Source organism: Ylistrum balloti, unplaced genomic scaffold, assembly GCF_031769215.1.
Source record: "Ylistrum balloti isolate Yb309-2 unplaced genomic scaffold, AGI_CSIRO_Ybal_v1 Utg370510, whole genome shotgun sequence".
Taxonomy (NCBI): domain Eukaryota; kingdom Metazoa; phylum Mollusca; class Bivalvia; order Pectinida; family Pectinidae; genus Ylistrum; species Ylistrum balloti.
Genome location: NW_026782329.1, coordinates 922,909 through 943,038, shown reverse-complemented (window position 1 = coordinate 943,038; position 20,130 = coordinate 922,909). Strand labels below are relative to the sequence as shown.

At 33.4% G+C, this 20,130-nt stretch overlaps 2 protein-coding genes across 2 annotated transcripts in view; one reads left to right on the top strand and one right to left on the bottom strand.

The window, feature by feature from the left end:
* Positions 1–2,416: 2,416 nt before the first annotated feature.
* On the bottom strand, positions 2,417–7,427 carry LOC132555665 (RWD domain-containing protein 4-like). Its single transcript, XM_060220017.1, has 7 exons — positions 7,382–7,427; positions 6,436–6,557; positions 5,583–5,663; positions 5,200–5,309; positions 4,829–4,874; positions 4,012–4,119; positions 2,417–3,548 (listed from the first exon to the last, which is right to left on the bottom strand). The coding sequence occupies exons 2-7, from the start codon at positions 6,457–6,459 to the stop codon at positions 3,351–3,353; spliced, it is 567 nt and encodes a 188-aa protein (XP_060076000.1). The 5' UTR covers positions 6,460–6,557; positions 7,382–7,427; the 3' UTR covers positions 2,417–3,350.
* Positions 7,428–7,690: 263 nt separating this feature from the next.
* LOC132555660 (trafficking protein particle complex subunit 11-like) overlaps positions 7,691–20,130 on the top strand; it is a 29,102-nt gene continuing 16,662 nt past the window's right edge. The window contains exons 1-15 of the mRNA XM_060220012.1: positions 7,691–7,740; positions 8,759–8,990; positions 9,312–9,481; positions 9,809–9,994; positions 10,579–10,678; positions 11,171–11,244; positions 11,529–11,625; positions 12,074–12,207; positions 13,024–13,165; positions 13,389–13,479; positions 16,393–16,472; positions 16,665–16,743; positions 17,349–17,403; positions 18,256–18,401; positions 19,441–19,502. Coding sequence (XP_060075995.1) covers positions 8,787–8,990; positions 9,312–9,481; positions 9,809–9,994; positions 10,579–10,678; positions 11,171–11,244; positions 11,529–11,625; positions 12,074–12,207; positions 13,024–13,165; positions 13,389–13,479; positions 16,393–16,472; positions 16,665–16,743; positions 17,349–17,403; positions 18,256–18,401; positions 19,441–19,502 — 1,620 coding nt within the window. The 5' untranslated portion in view covers positions 7,691–7,740; positions 8,759–8,786. The remainder of the gene's footprint in view (positions 7,741–8,758; positions 8,991–9,311; positions 9,482–9,808; positions 9,995–10,578; positions 10,679–11,170; positions 11,245–11,528; positions 11,626–12,073; positions 12,208–13,023; positions 13,166–13,388; positions 13,480–16,392; positions 16,473–16,664; positions 16,744–17,348; positions 17,404–18,255; positions 18,402–19,440; positions 19,503–20,130) is intronic.

The following is a 20,130-nucleotide window of genomic DNA, read 5'->3' as shown; positions in this document are numbered from 1 at the left end:
CATTCCTACAGGATTATTAGGATTTTACGAAGAATAATCCAGCATTTAGACGAGTCATCCTCCCCCTATATAAAAGATTAGTGAAAACACACCTTGATTACGCTAGCTCAGAGTGGTTTCCGTACAAATCATACCAACCAAGCAGTGACCAGGATACAATAACTTAACATACGAGAACCGATTACGGAAACTTAAGCTACCCACCCTGAAATATAGGAAAAGTCGAGGTGATATGATTGAAGTGTACAAGATCTTGAGCAGAAAATATGATATGGAATCTGGAAACTTCGTCGAATTGCGCAATGATAACGTTCAGAGAGCGCAAGGACGTGGGAACTCAAAGAAGATATATATGCAAAGATCCAGGCTGAACAGCAGGAAACACAGCTGCAGTGTGAGGACCGCAAAACTGTGGAACAGGCTACCAGAAAAAGTTCTGAATGCCAGGACAACTTTTGGAAGGATCAAGAAGTATTGTATGACTTCAAGGCGGATTTTGTATTAGACACTACAGGTCATAAATATGATAACATTAATGAGTCCGACGAAGAGGACTTTTTAAGGACCTGTGTTGGAAAAATACTATAAGTTACTATTAGTTTAAAGAATGTACTCTATTTCTTCTCTTTGGCCCCGCCCTTCTCATCCCAAGGGGAAGGAGAGCTAACATTTTTAAAAGATTGATTCCCCTTTACTCAAGACAAAATTAGGTTAATATCCAGTCATTCCCACAGGAGGATTAGGATTTTCAAGAATTCACTCCATTTCCCCTATTGTGCCCCACCCCTCCTGCCCTAGGGTGCCGCGACCTGATGTCTATACAAGATTGATTCCCCTTCACCCAACAAAGTTTGGGCAAAGGCCATTCATTCTGACGAGAGGAGTGTGATATTTAAGACATGGGTTCCCCTGTCAACAAGGATGCTTCAGACCTAATTTGGTCAAAATCTGTTCAGTCATTCATGACAAATAACGATTTTTATTAATGACTTGATGGACACCATACCAGCACACGAGCTCAACGGTCCTTCAAACAAGGTGAACTCAAAATCATTTACAGAGACCTATCAAAATTCACCCACACCATTTGTTTTAATGAAAGAACGAATTATGATCAAACCATCAACTGGAAGAAATTGATTGGTGAAAAATAATGAACACTGATTTTAATTTTTCAATTTTAATTGTAAACTGCTTAAACTCATTTTTCCTCATGATGAACTATGATAATTGTTCTTGAAAATTTTCCATTGTATATAAGTAATAGTTAACAATGAAAATTTTCCATTGTATATAAGTAATAGTTAACCATGAAAGGTTTTCATTCTGAAGAGTACTTCAGGGAGTTCCCACTCATCAAATTTGTCTTGAAGCCTCTGTGATACAGGCAAACTAGTAGACATATTAAATACCCACCAACATGTAACATGTGAGTATATTGTTGTTCATTTCCTCTTTATATTTACAATGTAGTTTTTGTTTAATTGCCCTTAATACCTTTTGATACCCACACTCGCAGTGTTGCTATATCCATGAAAATTAATAGTGTTGTCATTTTCAATTTGAATTGTACATGATGTTATCACCCACATCGCAATCTGAAGACAGAATTCACATCAACCAGCTACACGGACCTTTTCATAATCTATAATTCACTTAAATAAACATGCTGTAAATATAATGGACTCATTGTTGTCAGGGATGAAGTTTGAATGTCACAGCTAGATCTATTAAATATCAAAAGAAAATTACTAGTTTATTAAGTTACTTTGAAGTGCAGAGTTTCAAACTTTCTGTCACTTGAAAGGTAACTGTTAAATGTACTGCAGGATTGAAATCAACAAAAAAGAACAGCATGACATGATTCTGATTTTTTTATTATGAATAGTTTTGTTACTTATCAACATATTCCAAGTAATTCTTTCTGTACCCTGGCACTGAGCCGTACCTGTATCAGGAGACAGAAATTATTTTCCTAATGTGGAACATGTACTATAAATGTGCTTACATTGATGCAGTCAAATTTTAGCACAATACAATTTTGAAAAATAAGTGCAATGATAAATTTGCACGTTCACAATAACTGCTATATCAACAACTTACATTAACTACAACTAAAACAATCGTGTTTTAGTGTGGTATCTTCAGCCTGAAATAATTATATCATCACTAAAACAGGTAGGTTTATAGTATCACATAGCAATAACATCACAGTATATTGGGAAATGAGATTTCCTAAATAATGCATCTATCACTGTCATAGGTTTAGTATTGCATTTGTTTTCTCAAACATTCATCAGCAAAGATATGAGTGAACTTTGACTGTGATCTCAATGTAAAACAACACAAAATAAATATCAAATCAATTTTATAATAGAAATTCATTTCAAAGCAGATAAAAAAAAAACATACTCATGTATTTATGTGAATGTTTGTAAAGCATATCACATGTTTAATCATAATATCAATTAAGGATAATTTGTTATACATAAGTAGTTATTTTGTTATGTACTGAATTTGTTTAAACAAGATAAAGAAATTTAAAGTTAAACATTAAAATAAAATTAACATTCCAGTAATCCCGCCTCCAATCTTTTTTGACTTTGTGGTGGCATCTCACAATTAATCACCTTAGTGATGACATCACAATTACAAATTACCTTGGTGAGCTGACATGACCTTGGCATCAATATTGGAGGGGACCTAGATAAGAGTACCACCAATGAAGATGACCTAGATCAGGGTTCCACAAATGAAGATGACCTACATAAGGTTTCAACCAATGTCGATTACCTAGATAAGGGTTCCACAAATGAAGATGACCTAGATAAGGGTTCCATCAATGAAGATGACTTAGATAAGGGTTCAACCAATGAAGATGACCTAGATAAGGGTTCTATCAAATCAATGAAGATGACATAGATAAAGGGTCCACCAATGAAGCTGACCTAGATAAGGGTTCCACCAATGAAGATGAAGATGACCTAGATAAGTGACCCACCAATGAAGATGACCTAGATAAGGGTTCCACCAATGAAGATGACCTAGATAAGTGACCCATCAATGAAGATGACCTAGATAAGGGTTCCATCAATGAAGATGACCTAGATAAGTGACCCATCAATGAAGATGACCTAGATAAGGATACCCATAGTGAAGATCATCAGCAAATGTTTCAAAAGATTAAATGTGAATCAGATTGCATTCTTTGGCCTTATCAGTATGTTTCAATATAACAACAGAACATGTACTCAAGGCCATCACTGAACATCATTGCTCCATGTTTATATAACACACAATAGTCCTTGTGATGAAGACTTGTCATTTGCACCCTTGTTACCAGGATATCACTAATCCTTGATCACACCTCCTGTTTGACTAAGATGACGAATTATATCCACCCAATCATGGCCTCGTGGACGATCTCCCTGTGCATTCAATTTATCAAACAGTCTTCGTTTTTGGTTTTTTGTGAGCTGTTCTTTCTTTTCCTTCTTTTTGGAAATCTCCATTATATTATTGCTGTTTGATTCAGGTTTGTCTTCAACCTGTCAGGATGTCAACAAAAAATGACTTTTAAAGATTAAATCACAATCAGTTTACAGTGACAATAGTACTGTTTAGTAATGTGCAATGAAAACACCTTATATTATATAAGAATAAAAAATCTCAGAGAATTTAGAATGAGCATCTCAAACTCTTTTCATGTGATTTTAGCTGTGACTGTATCTCTTACAACTTCAATTTAAGAATAAATCTCTTAAATCTGAGAATATTTCTTGAATTTGAGAATATTTCTTAAATTTGAGAATATTTCTTAAATTTGAAAGTATTTCAAAATTGTCGTGATAGTATTGGTATCTCAAACTTCTTCAGACCGGAAAATTGTTTCATAAGTGTGTAGAAAGTTATTACCCTGATTCAGATTTCAAAACCAACCATGTCCTGTTACAAAAAGACATATTATACCCATATAAAAGGGCTCGAGAATATATCTTAGGGGAGCTGTACCTGTATAATTGGCTGTGAATCGGGTTGGTCGACCACCAGGTCCTCATAGCTTTCCTTTATCCACTCAAACAGTGTGAAAGTCATGGCACATCCAAGTAAGTCTGGTATCTAAAACAGACAATATAACTATGAGAATTGTTTAACATTGTATCAACATGCATACCCAGTAATTGTCTCTAGTTACCCTACCATAGTTTTAGAACAATAAACCTAATGGGTTACAAAATACATGTAACATTTGATTCAATTTTAGGGCTTAAAACAAATAAGAACAAGCACTAAATTTAATGGGGACCATTACAAATGTCCCCCAAACGACCCCTTTCAGCAGTAAATAATAACAATAATCAGACCTGCAGTCATGCCAAACATGGACTATGCCATTTTGCTCCTATAGTGCCACCTCATACATATATACCAATTTTCATGAAAATCAGACAATATCTAAAATTTGGCCAAATTTTTACCACAGCTGACCGCTCAGATGACCGATTGGAAAAATTCAAGGGGCCTGCACTCCGCCTCGCATGTATGAATATGTGTGTAAAGTTAAGTTAAATTCAATGCAATAGTTTTTGAGAAATGTGTCGGAAACCTTGCTGGCAGAAGAAAGAGGAAGAAATAAGAATAATAAAAAAAAAAATAATAATAATAATAAGAAACAGAGCAAACACTATATGTCCCTCCACTTTGTTTGGGGGACATAATCAACATTTGACAGTAATTCAACTGAAAACCTATAAATGATATGAGTGTGTTTTTTTTGTTTATTTTTCAATATTCTTTCAATACAGTTTGTATCGTGCAATCATATTACCTGATCCTGAAGGCCACTTTGAATTTTCTCTTTTACTCCAGCAAGTCTGAAAAATGTCCACAGAATATTTGATATAATGTTAAGCTGACAAACCCAAATTTCAATTTTCTTGAAGTCAGAAAATGGATCATTTTTATAAATTAAACACAATATATCTAAATATCTTAAAATCTAAAAGTTGGCAATCATTTTCAAAATGAAAAAGATGGAGATATGCTGAAAACAGCTCAATATTTGCTCACTTTGAAATTAAACATCCTACACTTTGATATCATTCCGAAAGTGTCAGTGGTATCAACTTTATCAAAATATGACCAGGATGATATTAACGACCAATTTATCATACTTATATACATTGTATAAATACATACATGTGTTTGTTGTAGAAAGTATCCAGATTAACGGTTGGATTCTCCTCTGGATAATTGTCACCCCAAACAATCTCTACATTAAATGCCTTGTAACTGCCTTCATCGCCAAACTGGTTTCAAATGAGAAATATGTAAAACATTCATAACCATGTGTGAACACAACTACCTCTTCGAACTAGTAACTCCAAATAGGGAGAAAAACTTACATAACCTTCCTAGGTACCTACAACTTTTGAGAGATTTTTCATATAAAATGATCAATATATTTAAATTGGACCTTCATCAAACATTCTGATCAGGTGAAATAAGATTTCTGTGATACAATGGCAAATGTTTTCCCAATTATTTCTGTGTATCTAAATCTTGTTTTGACAATGTTTTACCTTGTACTGAAATGTTGTGGGATTGACTTCCTTAAATGACTCATCCCCTTCATAAATGGAATGTAGCACCTCCAGCTCCTCCTAAAGTGCCAAAATGAATGAAATACCTTACAACTGTTATGATTACAGTGATTAGTCACCACTGATGAAACTTAATGTGACTGAGTTGGTTTATCTTAATAGTCCTTTGGGTAGAAAGACATTGTAAAACTTGAGAAATCTAATACTAGTTATATACTGGTTGTTGACCTATTCCTGAAAATACCAATAGTTTTGTTAATTTCTGCATAACCTGTTCATTCTCTTTCACAAATTTTCAAACAAAGAATTGCTTATCTTTGATAAAAATCTGTGCAGAAATGTTGGTATCTAACCAACAAAATGCCTGTATTAGCAACCTTTAGTGAGAATTGGTGAATAGTATACATCTTCATTAATAAAACAATTAAAAGATTCACACACACTTGTACATTTGTACCCATAAAATCATCAAAAATAAAATAATTCATATTTTTGCAGTAAGATAAAGATCAGAATCATATGAAAGTATTTTCAAACAAGTTGTTTATATATCACATTAGGAAGAATTCCATTGGGTATTTTGTTACATGTTTACTTATTGCATTTCAAATTCTTAAATTACATTTAACAGATAAATCATGTTAACATAAATCACTTTAATGGGTACAATTCTGCAGTTTTAATATTTTTTGAAAGGCAGGTCCTTGTATATTATAACGTATCATGTGACACTTGAATTGGGTCCAGGGAAGTTACTCTTTTGGATACCTCTACAGAAAAGAAATAGACTACATACACATGCCGAGACATGTATCTTGGAACATATAATTACCTCTTGTTGCTCTTGACAACTCATCCTGTCTTTGTGCGTTATTTATGCAGCTAATTTGTGTTGTAGGGAGATGAACCAATATCATGTAACAGTTTTATAATCTCATCCTTACTTCAAAATAACTGAAAGAAAACACAAGTACTTTAGTACTTAAAACCTTTAATAATTAAATTAATCAACCATTCACTTTAAATGTACTCTTATAAATCTTAATCAAATAAGATTTCAACAATATTCTAACTTCAGTATTATAAAATTACTTGGTAATCAACTTATAATAACCAATCTAAACTATCACAACAGACTCATTTCAAGGGACAGCAGTGGTTTAAAAAAAAGTCATGAGTATTGCTAATCTTATAGTTAAATAGTACTCTTCATGAATTTATAATCTAACCGAATTTCATTAAATTAAAGATTTCCATTAGTTGTCAAGAATCATGATTGAACGAGTGAAGGAAGGGAGGTAACTCTACAAGATCACATGAGAAATCATGTAACTTCCATGTTTTGCAATTTACTTCACTCATTGTCATTCATCTCTATACAAAATTTGCTCTTCATTTGATTTTGATTTAAACATATTTACTGCCTTTTGATAGCGACAGGATTGTATATAAGTTGTACAACTTCAGTCCTTTCTCTAATTTCAAAACATTTACATGTACATATATTAACAAAACTCAAAACAGCATATTTACAATACTAAAATACATTGTTTCACACTCAAAGTCTGTTCCGGGTAGTGTATAATTTACTTATATGGTATGAAGTAACAATTCTTTCAATTTCTGTAGCACGATGATAAAGACACCGGACAATTTGATCCCAAGACATGTAAAATTACAGGAGAACCACTCGATTCCGCCACTGATCGAACCAAATAACGAAATTGATGTTCTGAATTCAGAATAATAGCAGTGGAAACTACAGAGGTATAAAATACCTTCAGTCATCGACAAAACATTCATGCCACATCATGGGCGCAGACATCTTGGTTTTCTTCTAAATTTTGAAACATCGTCCCGGATTAAAATTACAGCTGAGTTAGATTCATATATCAAATGGAAAATATCTGAAATCGTTAATACTGATTATATTAAATGTACATAAAATATTTTTGTTTTGTTCGTTTTAATTATTTTAAACTGGAAATTCTAATTGATATTTTCATTAGCGGAGTTTTTGGTCTCGTTTTGTAATTTAGAACGGTTTCTACATTTCCTGTAAGACGCCTAGGAAATGTCAGTGGAAGTGTCATTTAAGTCTCTTGCATCTTGAAACTTACGGCACAAAAAAATCGTTGTAAGTATGCAATTTGTAGACAAGAAAAGTGTCTTCCTCTAGAAAAAGCATTAACTTAAACATGGCATATATATAGGGTAGAAAAATAAACGGTCGGAAAAAAGCTTCACCAGTTCAGCCCTTTGCTTGGAAGCTTTCTGGATTACGGACTTGTCATATTTACTTTAGATCATAATTATATAATTAGTTATACAACTCATTGGAAGTTATGATGTAAGTTTTCTAAACAACAATATTATGTAGGAAAAGAGTAATCAGTAACATTGTTTTTTCTTGAAACAAACCCGTGAATATTCCAAGTAGATAGGAAAAAATACATTGAGGAATGGTAGTTGTTGAAAATAAGCTCGATTTTAAGTAAACTGTTGGATTGACTAAATCTGCAAGCAAAATAGCGGATCGGTTCTGAGGTTGGACTGCAGCATATATTCAGAACACACAGTTTGAGGGGTCCAGCTATATACCTGTCTGAACCTAACTAGCTGAATATTGTTAGTTTTCAGAATTTCTGCATAAAACTGGATCCATGCATGCATATATTCAGTAGAATTTATGCTATTAAGTACAAGTTCATTGGTTTATGTTGGACAGGAACTACCAAAACTGCATTTTGAGATTGACATATATCTATTGCAACATCTGGTACAGGAGAATTTGTACATTATGGAATAACTCCAAGTCACCTGAACTGCAGATTATGTGAAAGGGGCATAAGGCTATAATGTTAACAGCAATGTATTAAAGTCATAAGAATGAATTTCTTTTCTTTTTAGTGTGTTAGATAATGATATTTTCTTGAACATCATAAACTATGAATATTTTTCAGTTTAAGTATAAAAGCAAATTCATTATGCAGATTTTTTTTAAAAAGAAAATAAAAAATTCTCAGAATGATCATGAGAAGGCTCAATAATGGAGTCAAATTAAATTATAAAATTTTTGTATGGTGTGAGTTAGTTTAGAAACCAAATAATTACATTCATGGTATCTATATATTTATGATTATATTATCATACAGAGAAAAGAAATCAGCACCTGGCCCAAATATGGCCTGGGCAAGTAATCTTCCCCAAGAACTTCTGTGTCGGCCAACTGCCTTAGTGTCCCTCACTGGACTAGACATAACGTACAATGCTATCCACAAATTAATCTGGGACTCCTTCTTTAATAACCGAAGATCTGATCGTGTCCCACTACAATTCAAAGTCACTGCTGGGGATCATGAGTACCCTAAGTGTAGAACCAATAAGGTAAGTCTAGATGAGATCTTTATATAGACAGCATACAGATACATCTAAACAGGGTATGTAACTCTGTAAACCTGATGCCTCTACCTTCGGCTTTGTGCAGTACAACATTAGTCAACTACCAGTTCCAGGAGTCAAATAATTTATACTTTATATGTACCTTGGGAAGGCATATAATATAACATCCAATAAGGAGGGAGGGGTGGGAAATTTATAATATATACTGTTTGCTTAGTAGAAACAATTACATACTGATACATATATACCTGATTGATGGATTCACCTTGTTAAATTCTTATATAAATGTCAATGTTCCTCCTGCAGCGTCAGTCTTATGAATGGTACATTCCTAAGGGAATGCTGAAGAAGTCATGGATGAACAAACACTTGAACCAGGTCCCTGCTGTTGTTGTTGTTTTCTTTGACCTAGACTGGGACGAACACCTCTGGAAGGAGAAGCAGATGGAGTGTGCTACTCGAGTGGAAATAGTCAGGTAAATATTGAGGATCCCTGGATGTGTATCATAAATTTGGATATTGATAGGTACAAGTTGATGGTGTCACATGTATGGATATTGTTGTATAAAGTCTCATGGCTTAGTGCCACTCATATGTAAATGATCTGATTCTTTCTGAAAATCAAGTGAAAATGAGACCAAAAAACATAACTCTGTATGAATGTTTCGGGATCATTTAAAGTTCTTGAATTATTGATGGCAAGCATATTTCAATCAGCCTCCGAAAGCTGCTACATACATTTGTCATTTGCATTATGCAGATATAAAATTGCTCATTCTCTCTGTAACCCATCTCTATGACAGGAACAGCCTGGCTAACAGAGGGACAAAAGTGGCAGTTGTGCTTATCCAGAAGAATGCACCTCTACCCCCTGGAGAAGATGTGGTGGCTGCAGAGAGGGCAGCTTCTCTGTGTAGTGCTTGTGATCTGTCTGCCAAGCAGCTATATGTTCTGCCACACACCGATCATCTAATTGGCTACACCATCAGGTAGAAACTGGTTTATCTCATTCAGACTGATTAAAAAGATGTCATCATTGATAGGATAAGTGAAATAGTTTCAGCAAGTAAGCCTATTGATTCTAATTGATGATTTAACAATATTTTAATCGTTTCTATGATTTTCATCATTGTTGTTTTGTAAAACTTCTGTAAGGCAAATTAGTTAAGAGTATGAACCTATTCAATTCCCTATGTGGAATAAAGGTTTACATTTGATAGTTGCACCTGTATGTCAGTCCATACAGTCTAGAGTTTATCTCATATTTTTTGTAATATGACTTCAAAAAGTGTTCCTTGTGATGCTTAAGTTTGACTCAAGGAATAAGGTCCTCACACAATTCTATATACAGATGGAAAATTGTGTAACTGTTGAGGAACTAAGAATGCTTGTACTAGTATAATGTGTTTTAGTACCTTTGCCTATCATAACTTTTTGAAAAGGTATTTGAAAAATAATGATGAACTGTAAATGATGTTCAAACTGAGTTTTAAATGGATATGAGGATTCTGAAGTAACCCAAACATTTCCTTGAATTTTATCAATAACAAAATTAATACTTCAAATTTTTCAGGTTGGAGAATGCATTTTATGAGTTAGCTCAGAGTTACTATCATGGAGAGGCTAGAAAAGTAAAGGCTCACCGAGACTTCCTTAACAAAACAACCCACCAGGTAAGTGTTAAAACCACTGTACATATCACCTCCATGATTTATATAACATCTCAAGACCTTGGCTTATCCTTTGTCAGTAGTTAAACACATTTAATGGTTTAACCTAAGCCTGTGGTTTAATTGTCATCAGTGGTCCAACTCAAGTCAGTAGTTTCAATTTGTTTAGTGTTTTAATTTCATTTACTGATTAAATTGGTAAGGCTGTGGTATAACCCTAGTCGGCTGTTTAATCTTGTTAAATGGATTTACCTTGGTCAGTGGTTTAACTTTGGTCAATTATTTTACCTTTGTCAATAGCTTAACCTCAGTAATTGGTTTAACCAATATCAGTTATTTGATACTGGTAAATGGTTTAACCTCAGTGTGTAGTTTAACCCTGATTTGTTTTACATGTTGATTATGAATTCAATGTTGAATTTATTTGAAATCTGGATAGCTACAGCATGTATAAATGTAATGTAACTAGTTTGACGTCCATTTTTTCTTTTCCAGCTTTTGTTTGTCAGACATCAGTTTAAAATAGCATTCTTCAGTGAACTAAAACAGGATAGTCACACTGCTTTGAAGTAAGTCTGAAATATTAGTTCAAGCATTCTTGAATGGAATTTTAAATTGAGTTAATTATTCAAATTAACAAAAGCGTATATGCCAATTTTAGGCAAGTATTTTGAATAAGAAAGAGCTTTCATCTATGCACTGAAACAGGTCAGTAACATGACATTCATGTAAGTTTGTAAATACTGCCTATTTTGACATGCTGACACTAATTGAATTTCATTTATAATTGATATTTTTTGTTTATATTCACGTTAAGATTTGAGATATGATTTCCAATTTTCTATCTATAAAGACATTATAAACAAGCTTATGGACACCTATTGGAGTTAAGGATGCACGACACCAACCTCCTGGAGATCAAGTCTATTGCTGGCTTCATCAACTACAAGGTGAGTGTGTATTTATCTCTTATCTTTCCATGTTTCTTCTTTGTTGCATACTTAGTGAATGCTGAAGAAAATTACTCAATGTAAATTGACAATGCAGTGCTAATCATGAAGAATATTTGTCTTGCCTGTTTTAATGAATTTCATGTATGATGGCATCTAGTATTACACATGTGTGTGTGTGTGTGTGTGTGTTGTGTGTGTGTGTGTGTGTGTGTGTGTGTGTTCACCTTCCAAATTAATGTCATATCTTGAGAACATTTTACATAGATTTCCTCCATATGTACCCGAAAGTATCACAATGTTAAATGTTAATTGCTAAACTTTATCATATAAAGATCATGGTTGGTCAAGATTAAAGTCTGAAGTCACATTATGAATGAGAGTGAAGACATCCTTGTCTGACAGATATTTTCTAGTTGTATTAATTCAATTTTTTCTTCATGGACAGATTTGTCGACTGTCTTTCCAACACAATGCACCACTGGATTCCATTGCTCAATTTCGGAAGCACATTGACTTTTTCAAAAGCAAAGTAGGAATAGCTGAGCTGGCTTTTGAACACAGTGCTTGGATGTCCAAACAGTATGTAATGTTTTATCATAATCTGTGTGCCTACAAGTTTGTAGATGCAGTTTATATTTGGCTATCTGTTCCACAGTGTGTGTACCTGTAATGTTCCAGGTGTTTTATGATTTACTGGGGTATAATACATATACCATACTAACAAGACTTTGTGTACTGGCTAGGTTCCAGGTGTTTTAGGGTTTACTGGGGTGTAATACATATATCATACTAACAAGACTTTGTGTACTGGCTAGGTTCCAGGTGTTTTAAGATTTACTGGGGTGTAATACATATATCATACTAACAAGACTTTGTGTACTGGCTAGGTTCCAGGTGTTTTAAGATTTACTGGGGTGTAATACATATACCATACTAACAAGACTTTGTGTACTGGCTTAACTGGGGTGTAATACATATATCATACTAACAAGACTTTGTGTACCGGCTAGGTTCCAGGTGTTTGATGATTTATTGGGGTGTAATACATATATCATACTAACAAGACTTTGTGTACCGGCTAGGTTCCAGGTGTATTATGATTTACTGGGGTGTAATACATATATCATACTAACAAGACTTTGTGTACCGGCTAGGTTTAAGGTGTTTTAGGGTTTACTGGGGTGTAATACATATACCATACTAACAAGACTTTGTGTACTGGGGTGTGTTTTAATACATATATACCATACTAACAAGACTTTGTGTACCGGCTAGGTTTGTTTGATGATTTACTGGTGTTTATAGACTTTGTGTACCGGCTAGGTTTAAGGTGTTTTAGGGTTTACTGGGGTGTAATACATATACCATACTAACAAGACTTTGTGTACCGGCTAGGTTCCAGGTGTTTGGTGATTTATTTGATGAAGCCATCAAGCTAGGTTTGACAGCCATACAGACCCAACACCCTGGGTTTTACTATCAGCAAGCTGCTAATCATGCTGTGAATAGGAAACAGCTCTGCCGTGGATTCTGTAAGGTAACAATGACTACAATTTTTACTCTATCACTACTTTTATTCAGTCTGGTATTAGTACTATTCTGTAAGATAGAGTTAAAATCATTTCAGTTTGATTTATTTTCGAACTCTTTGTACCAAGAGGAAACTTTACTGCAGTTAAAAAAACAATAGATTTTAGTGTGAAATATGATATTTAAACTTAAAATTACTTACCTAATATTTTTTATGATTTTCATTGCAGCCCCTGACACAGCTGATCCACCCTGACCCCCTTGAGTTTTTGGACAACCTTGACTTCTATGGTCAGAGACCATGGCGACAAGGACACCAGAGTGAGTTCCTTTGTTTAACGAATCTACTAAGTCGACAGTGCTGATCTGCTGTCTGGCCATAAATTACTTTCCAAGATAGTATTTTTCCAGAAACATATTACTCTGACTTAAAATTTCATGAGAACATTTATAGGATATTAAACACTTTTCTTGCTTCTATTTGTTGAAATAAAACTTTCTGATTTGTGTAAACCATTAAATTTAAATGTTTTTCTGAATGTAAATTTATTAACATTTGATTTATTTGTTGTTACTGCACAAGTTGGTATTATTTTTAAATCAAATGCTTTGAATAAGTTGCTTCCATTTGTTTTTCCTTGTGATGATGAAGTCAACAGTAAGAGTACTGAATTACAGTCATTCTGAACAAATTTCTCTCCTGAAAAAAAAACACAGTATAGAAATCATTGTAAGTTATTACAATACAAAATGTTTTTTTTTTCACTTTTCCAATTTTTTCAGCTGGTAAGTCAATGTTGTCTGTGACGTATGTGACTCCATGTCTTCCTCCATGCGTTCATCTTCACTCAAAGCACATTCAGAACATTGCACATTACTGAAATCTAGACTGATAAGTGGAGAAGCAAATGATCTGTTTGTACTCTGTATTATCATATCAAGATATCTGAGTATCATTTTCTGATTATTTTGTAAAAGTTTTATTGTGATACAAAAGTTTATATCTGATGATATGTAGTAGTATTTGGTTATTAAAAATGGATCTGTTATTTAATTGAGTGGTTAGTAATAAAATCAGTCCTTGAGAGTTTCTTGGCATGATAGAGTATTTGTGATACAGAGAAGACTTTTACTGGTATCTTGTACCCTACACACTCTGATGTCTAAACCATGCCATGGAGTTACATTGTCCAAGTTTATTGTTGTTTTAACTTGATTGTAAGCTGACTAATCCCTACTTACTTGGTATCAACATAAAACCAGTTCTTGCTTTCAACAAGTTTAATATCAATTATGTCAGCGTTTGCGGCAAATTCTGCTCTTGGAATATCGTCAGCAGTCATTGAGAGGGATGTATTTATGATCAAGTTATTTAATTGTGATTTAGTTTAACTGTTTTGAGTTTTTACATTTTTATGATTTATTTAAAATGTAGCTTAGTCTGTTGTCATTCACATCAAACTTTACACAAAAAATTCCCACCTCTTTTAATCACTCTAACTTTCAGTCACCTTTAATGTAATGTGTGTAGGTGTGGATGTTGTTTTGTATCACAGTCTGTTACAAGTTTGTGTGTGATGTATGGGTGATTAGATGTAGCACAGTCTGTTACAAGTTGATGTGTGATGTATGGGTGATTAGATGTAACACAGTCTGTTACAAGTTTGTGTGATGTATGGGTGATTAGATGTAGCACAGTCTGTTACAAGTTGATGTGTGATGTATGGGTGATTAGATGTAACACAGTCTGTTACAAGTTTGTGTGATGTATGGGTGCTTAGATGTAACACAGTCTGTCACAAGTTTGTGTGATGTATGGGTGATTAGATGTATCACAGTCTGTTACAAGTTTGTGTGTGATGTATGGGTGATTAGATGTAGCACAGTCTGTTACAAGTTTGTGTGTGATGTATGGGTGATTAGATGTAACACAGTCTGTTTCAATTTTGTGTGTGATATATGGGTGATTAGATGTAACTAGGTCTGTTTCAAGTTTGTGTGTGATGTATGGGTGATTAGATGTAACTAGGTCTGTTTCAAGTTGATGCGTGATGTATGTGTGATTAGATGTAACACAGTCTGTTACAAGTTTGTGTGATGTATGGGTGATTAGATGTAACACAGTCTGTTTCAAGTTTGTGTGTGATCTTTAACCTCAAACTTACCTGATAACAGATTCTTCTGTGTGGAATTGCTTGAAATAAAAAAGAGACAACTTTTCATAAAGTGAGATTTAGAAAGAACTAAACCAGTTTGTAATAAAACTGATGACATGTAGGTATCATTTATATTGTCAACAGTTTTTACAATCTTACTGCTTTATTAGAAGCAATTCATCAACTAAGTCATGCCTTTGAAAGCCATGCTTAACTAATTGATGATGAAAGCACACATTGAAAGCAGCAACCCTGATACATTTCAGTTTTCTCTACCAAACTATGACTTATAACTGTATGAAGAAATTTCAATCATAAAGCTGTGCAATCAGAATAATCCTTACTTCTTCCTGTCACAGTATATAAGATAATCATGTAATGTCAGCATACCGTGTGTATTCCTTGGAAAGTGACTTGGTTCGGAATACACACATGATTTAATTTTATTATTAGATACAGGAGAGTTATGATTTTTTTTAAAAATTTTAGTGCTAGTGCACCCTCTCATGTAGATTTTTACATTTCTTTTGTATTTGAATTTTACTGAGTCACCTCATGGGTTTCAAAATTTAGTCCAAGTCCTATAAGGATTAAATAGTTGTTGGATAATGTTAATTTATTAATTGACACTTCTGTATCTAATTCTAAAATTGTGTTTAAAGGTGTTATTCATAGATGTGTCATTTGTACAGCTCTATAGTTGTTTCCACAATGATGCTGGCATTGATGATTAAGGAATATTGATACAGCAATTCACAAGGAATATGTATTTATATCACTGACATACAACACAGAAGTGTAAAAATGAATGTATACACCTATTTAATGGAATTTTCCAAAACTTAAAAAAGTACATGTATATTGTTTAAAAAGTCTCTACCATCCCTATATAGGTAAAAGTAATATATTGAAGAGATATGTATAATTATCCTACATTAAACATCTATCAGTATGATCAAAATGATCTATTTTCTTAATGTTACAAAAAATGAATTTTGTTTAATCAGTTCATTAAGACAATTGATTAAGTTTAGGAAATCCTAAGATGATAATGGTTAATGAAACAAGTGTTTTACAGGTATAGATCCCCCGGACATGCAGAGAGAACGAGATGGGATTGCTGCACTACAGAACATGGAGATTCAAGTCGATCACTCTGTGAGTAGTAATTTGTTCCACAATCATTTCCCTTATAGTAAAGATATGTTAATTCATTACAATAACCATTGTTACATTGACCTGAGTGTTGTACATATTATAATACACTGACAAATGGATTACTGTTATCCTGAAATCTGTCAGTATATATAAAGATGTATGTAATCCAAGTAAACATGATCTGTGTTGCAGTGGATCATCATTCCTCTATTGAACAGTGCTGTAGCTCAGTTTAAGAAGTACAAATCACCGAGGATGAAGCGATACCTAAGTAAGAGTAATCAACAGATCAACATGTCTGTTTCTCCTCATGATACTTTAAAATCATATGTTTTAGTGGGGCGCAATTTTTGTGTGTTTTTTTTTATAAAAATGCTTTTATTGTGGACACTTGATTTTGGATAAATCTAACTCAGTAAATATACATATACTAAGATAATATCAACAGTTTGTGTACATATAAATGTATGAATTCATGAATTAAGAATACTCAGGAAATCAGTGAAAATAAAACACCACAAAGATTGATGATTTTACAGTAAAACACATTTTATCAGGCTTAGAGATGAGTGGTATGTCCTTATATGTAACAGTATCTGTACAACATCTTTTTTTAGTGTGTCATTTTCCTAATAATTATGACATATCCATGTTAATGAAAAGCCAAGGAAGTGTTATGATTTAGACAAATATTAAAGCATTGCATGTATATCACCAAAGTCTCTAATGAATTTTCACACGAATAATAAGCAATCTGTTTGTATTCATTCTATCACTTAACACTTCCAGAAGTTTGTTTCTAAAGGCCTGCTCTATGTTAGAGGTGAACAAATTGGTTATTTATGGGTCTAATCATTGGTGATGTTTGTGTTTCAGTGGTGCAGATGGGAGAGGAATATTTCCATGCTAAAGACTACAACAAAGCCCTCATGTAGGTATTTCTTTTTTCTGGTATATCATTTATTAACTTACAAGAGTATTTTCCTTTGTAATATACCTGGTGCTGTTTGCGTTTCTCTGGAAGCTGAGAAACAGACTAGTCTATGCTGATGTAGTTTTGGCTTATGGCGAGATACTTTACCCTAAATGCTCTGGATGGCATGTCAGGGCCTCTTGTATGTTGTTCATTGAGGAAATTACCAGCTGCTACAAGACGACCCTGCTTAAATATGACTCTGGCTGTTTACTGGATGATAGACCTAGCAAACAAACAAACATGATATACAATCTTAATTGGTAAAATGGAAGTAACCATCATTGCCTTCTTGTACTTCAAGATACTGATTTATTATGTATAATAACACTGCACAAATTCTCATTTGTAATGTGTAAAATCTTCTGTGAGTTAGAAAGGAAGGCTCTGAATTTATGATATGTATGTATAATCTGTGTCTTTGAAACAGTTCATCATAATGTTACTGTAAAGCATGACAATTATTAAGTTGTAAAGAATATATGACATAACCTCGATTATACCATCCTTATGAAACCTCGGTTACAAAGTACTTTATCACCAGTGTTCTGACCTTCCGAAATTCTCTCTCCATAGTCTAAGTATCTTTTAGTTAAGGGATCTGGGGACAATTCTGGAGTTTTATACACTTTAATATATGATAAATCCATTTATGTTTTAATTAGTAGAATAACAAACAAATGCTATGTCATTGTCCTGCAATAAACCTATTTCCAGTCTTTGAGTCCTAGATTATATGTTTGTCACCAGGGTTACTGTAGGATAAATACTGTAGACTGTTTTAATGTCTATATAACACTGATTTCACAGGCTGCTGAACAAAGTAATGTGGGACTACAGAGGGGAACGCTGGTGGCACCTGTTAGATTCCATCCTTGATATCTCACTTAAGTGTGCCTATCTGACCTGTAAACTTCAGGAGTATGTGACTGTCTGTGTGGAGCTCATTTGTAACTGTATCCTTGACTTATGTCAGTTCAGATTTATGTATATTTATGGAAAATAATGCCTCATTATATTGTTACTAAAGCACCATTTGATATTTCATGTGTATGTTATCCAGGCAGAAACTTACTGACATCTATGTATTACTTCCAAAAATGATTTAACACTTACCATATACAGTGAAACCTCGCTATAAAGACCACTTTGGGGACTGGACATAAGTGGTCTTAATAGGGAGGTGGTCTTAATAGTGAGGTGGATCAGATTGACCGCAAAGAACCGTAAAGACAATATATATCATTAAGTAATGTACGTGTATATTATTCAACAATAATAACTAAACTGTATATAAAATGTTGAATTTTATGAAATGCATGTAAAAAAGATAAAATTGATGTATTGACAAAAGAATATATATGTATATGTACATATTGAAGACTACATGCACAGTTCTGAAAAATACTATAATATCACATTATTTTTCATGGAGCTTTATTTCCTGGATTTTCAAATAAATGTTTTTTTATGGACATTTGATTTCATTGATTAAAAAACCTCAATTAATCTACATATACATATTTCAACAGTTCATGGAATTGTGGAATAATTGTACCCTGGAAATCAATGAAAATAAATCAATTATGGAAATGATTTTTTCACAATAGTCAAATGAAATTTATGACCCAAAAATAGTCATTGAGTTATTAAGAAAATATCAACAATAAATTACAAAGACATTAAGGGAATGTTTACAATGAAGTACAAAGGTTAAAATCAAATTACCTGTTCCAAATATGGAGGGAGTTGACTCATTGAGGTTAACCAGATGTTACATTTATTGTATTCCATTCACCACACAAGCACCTGTATTATACCAGGGTATCTTAAGTCTTTTCAACAACTTCAATGGCTCCGAATGTTTCTGAACAACATGAAAAAAAACCTATCCTCCCCACCAGAACTGTTCTCTTGTCATTTCTTTGCTAGGGAGTAATCATGATATTGTAGATATATGTCTTTGGGGTTTGAAGAACCTTGACCTAGTTCTAGACAGCATGCGCTCACCTGAGGAGAAAACAAGAATACAGATGAACCTGATCCGAGTTATATCAGTAAGTACCTGTGTTCTATCTATGAATTATATGTCTTGTTTGTTAACATCATTGACAGGATCATATCTCTTGCTATCATTTGATATATGTGGGGCTGTAAATATTATAAAAAATAAAGAAATTGATCCATGTCTGTAAAAATGTAGAGTTGATTCATATTCTTAAAACTTTGGAGCTGGTTCATATATGTCAAGATGTAGATTTGGAATTCATGTATGTAATAATGTAGAACTGATTAAAGTCTTTGAAACTGAAGGGCTGGTTCATGCCTGTAAAACTGTAGAGCTGGTTTATATTTGTAAAATAATGCAGATCCAGAATTCATGTCTGTAACAGTATAGAGCTGGTTAAAATCTGTGAAACTGTAGAGCTGGTTGATGTCATTAAAACAGCATAGCAGGTTCATATATGTAAAATTGTAAAACTGGTTCATGTCTAATGCTGCAGAGCTGGTTCATATTTGTGAAATTGTAAAGCTGATTCATGTGTAAAGCAGCAAAGCTGGTTCATATTTGTAAAATTGTATAGTTGGTTCATGTCTAAAACAGTAGAGTTGGTTCATGTCTGAAATTGTAGAGCTTGCTCATGCCTGTTTAAATGTAGAGCTGGTTCATGTCTGTTATTGTAG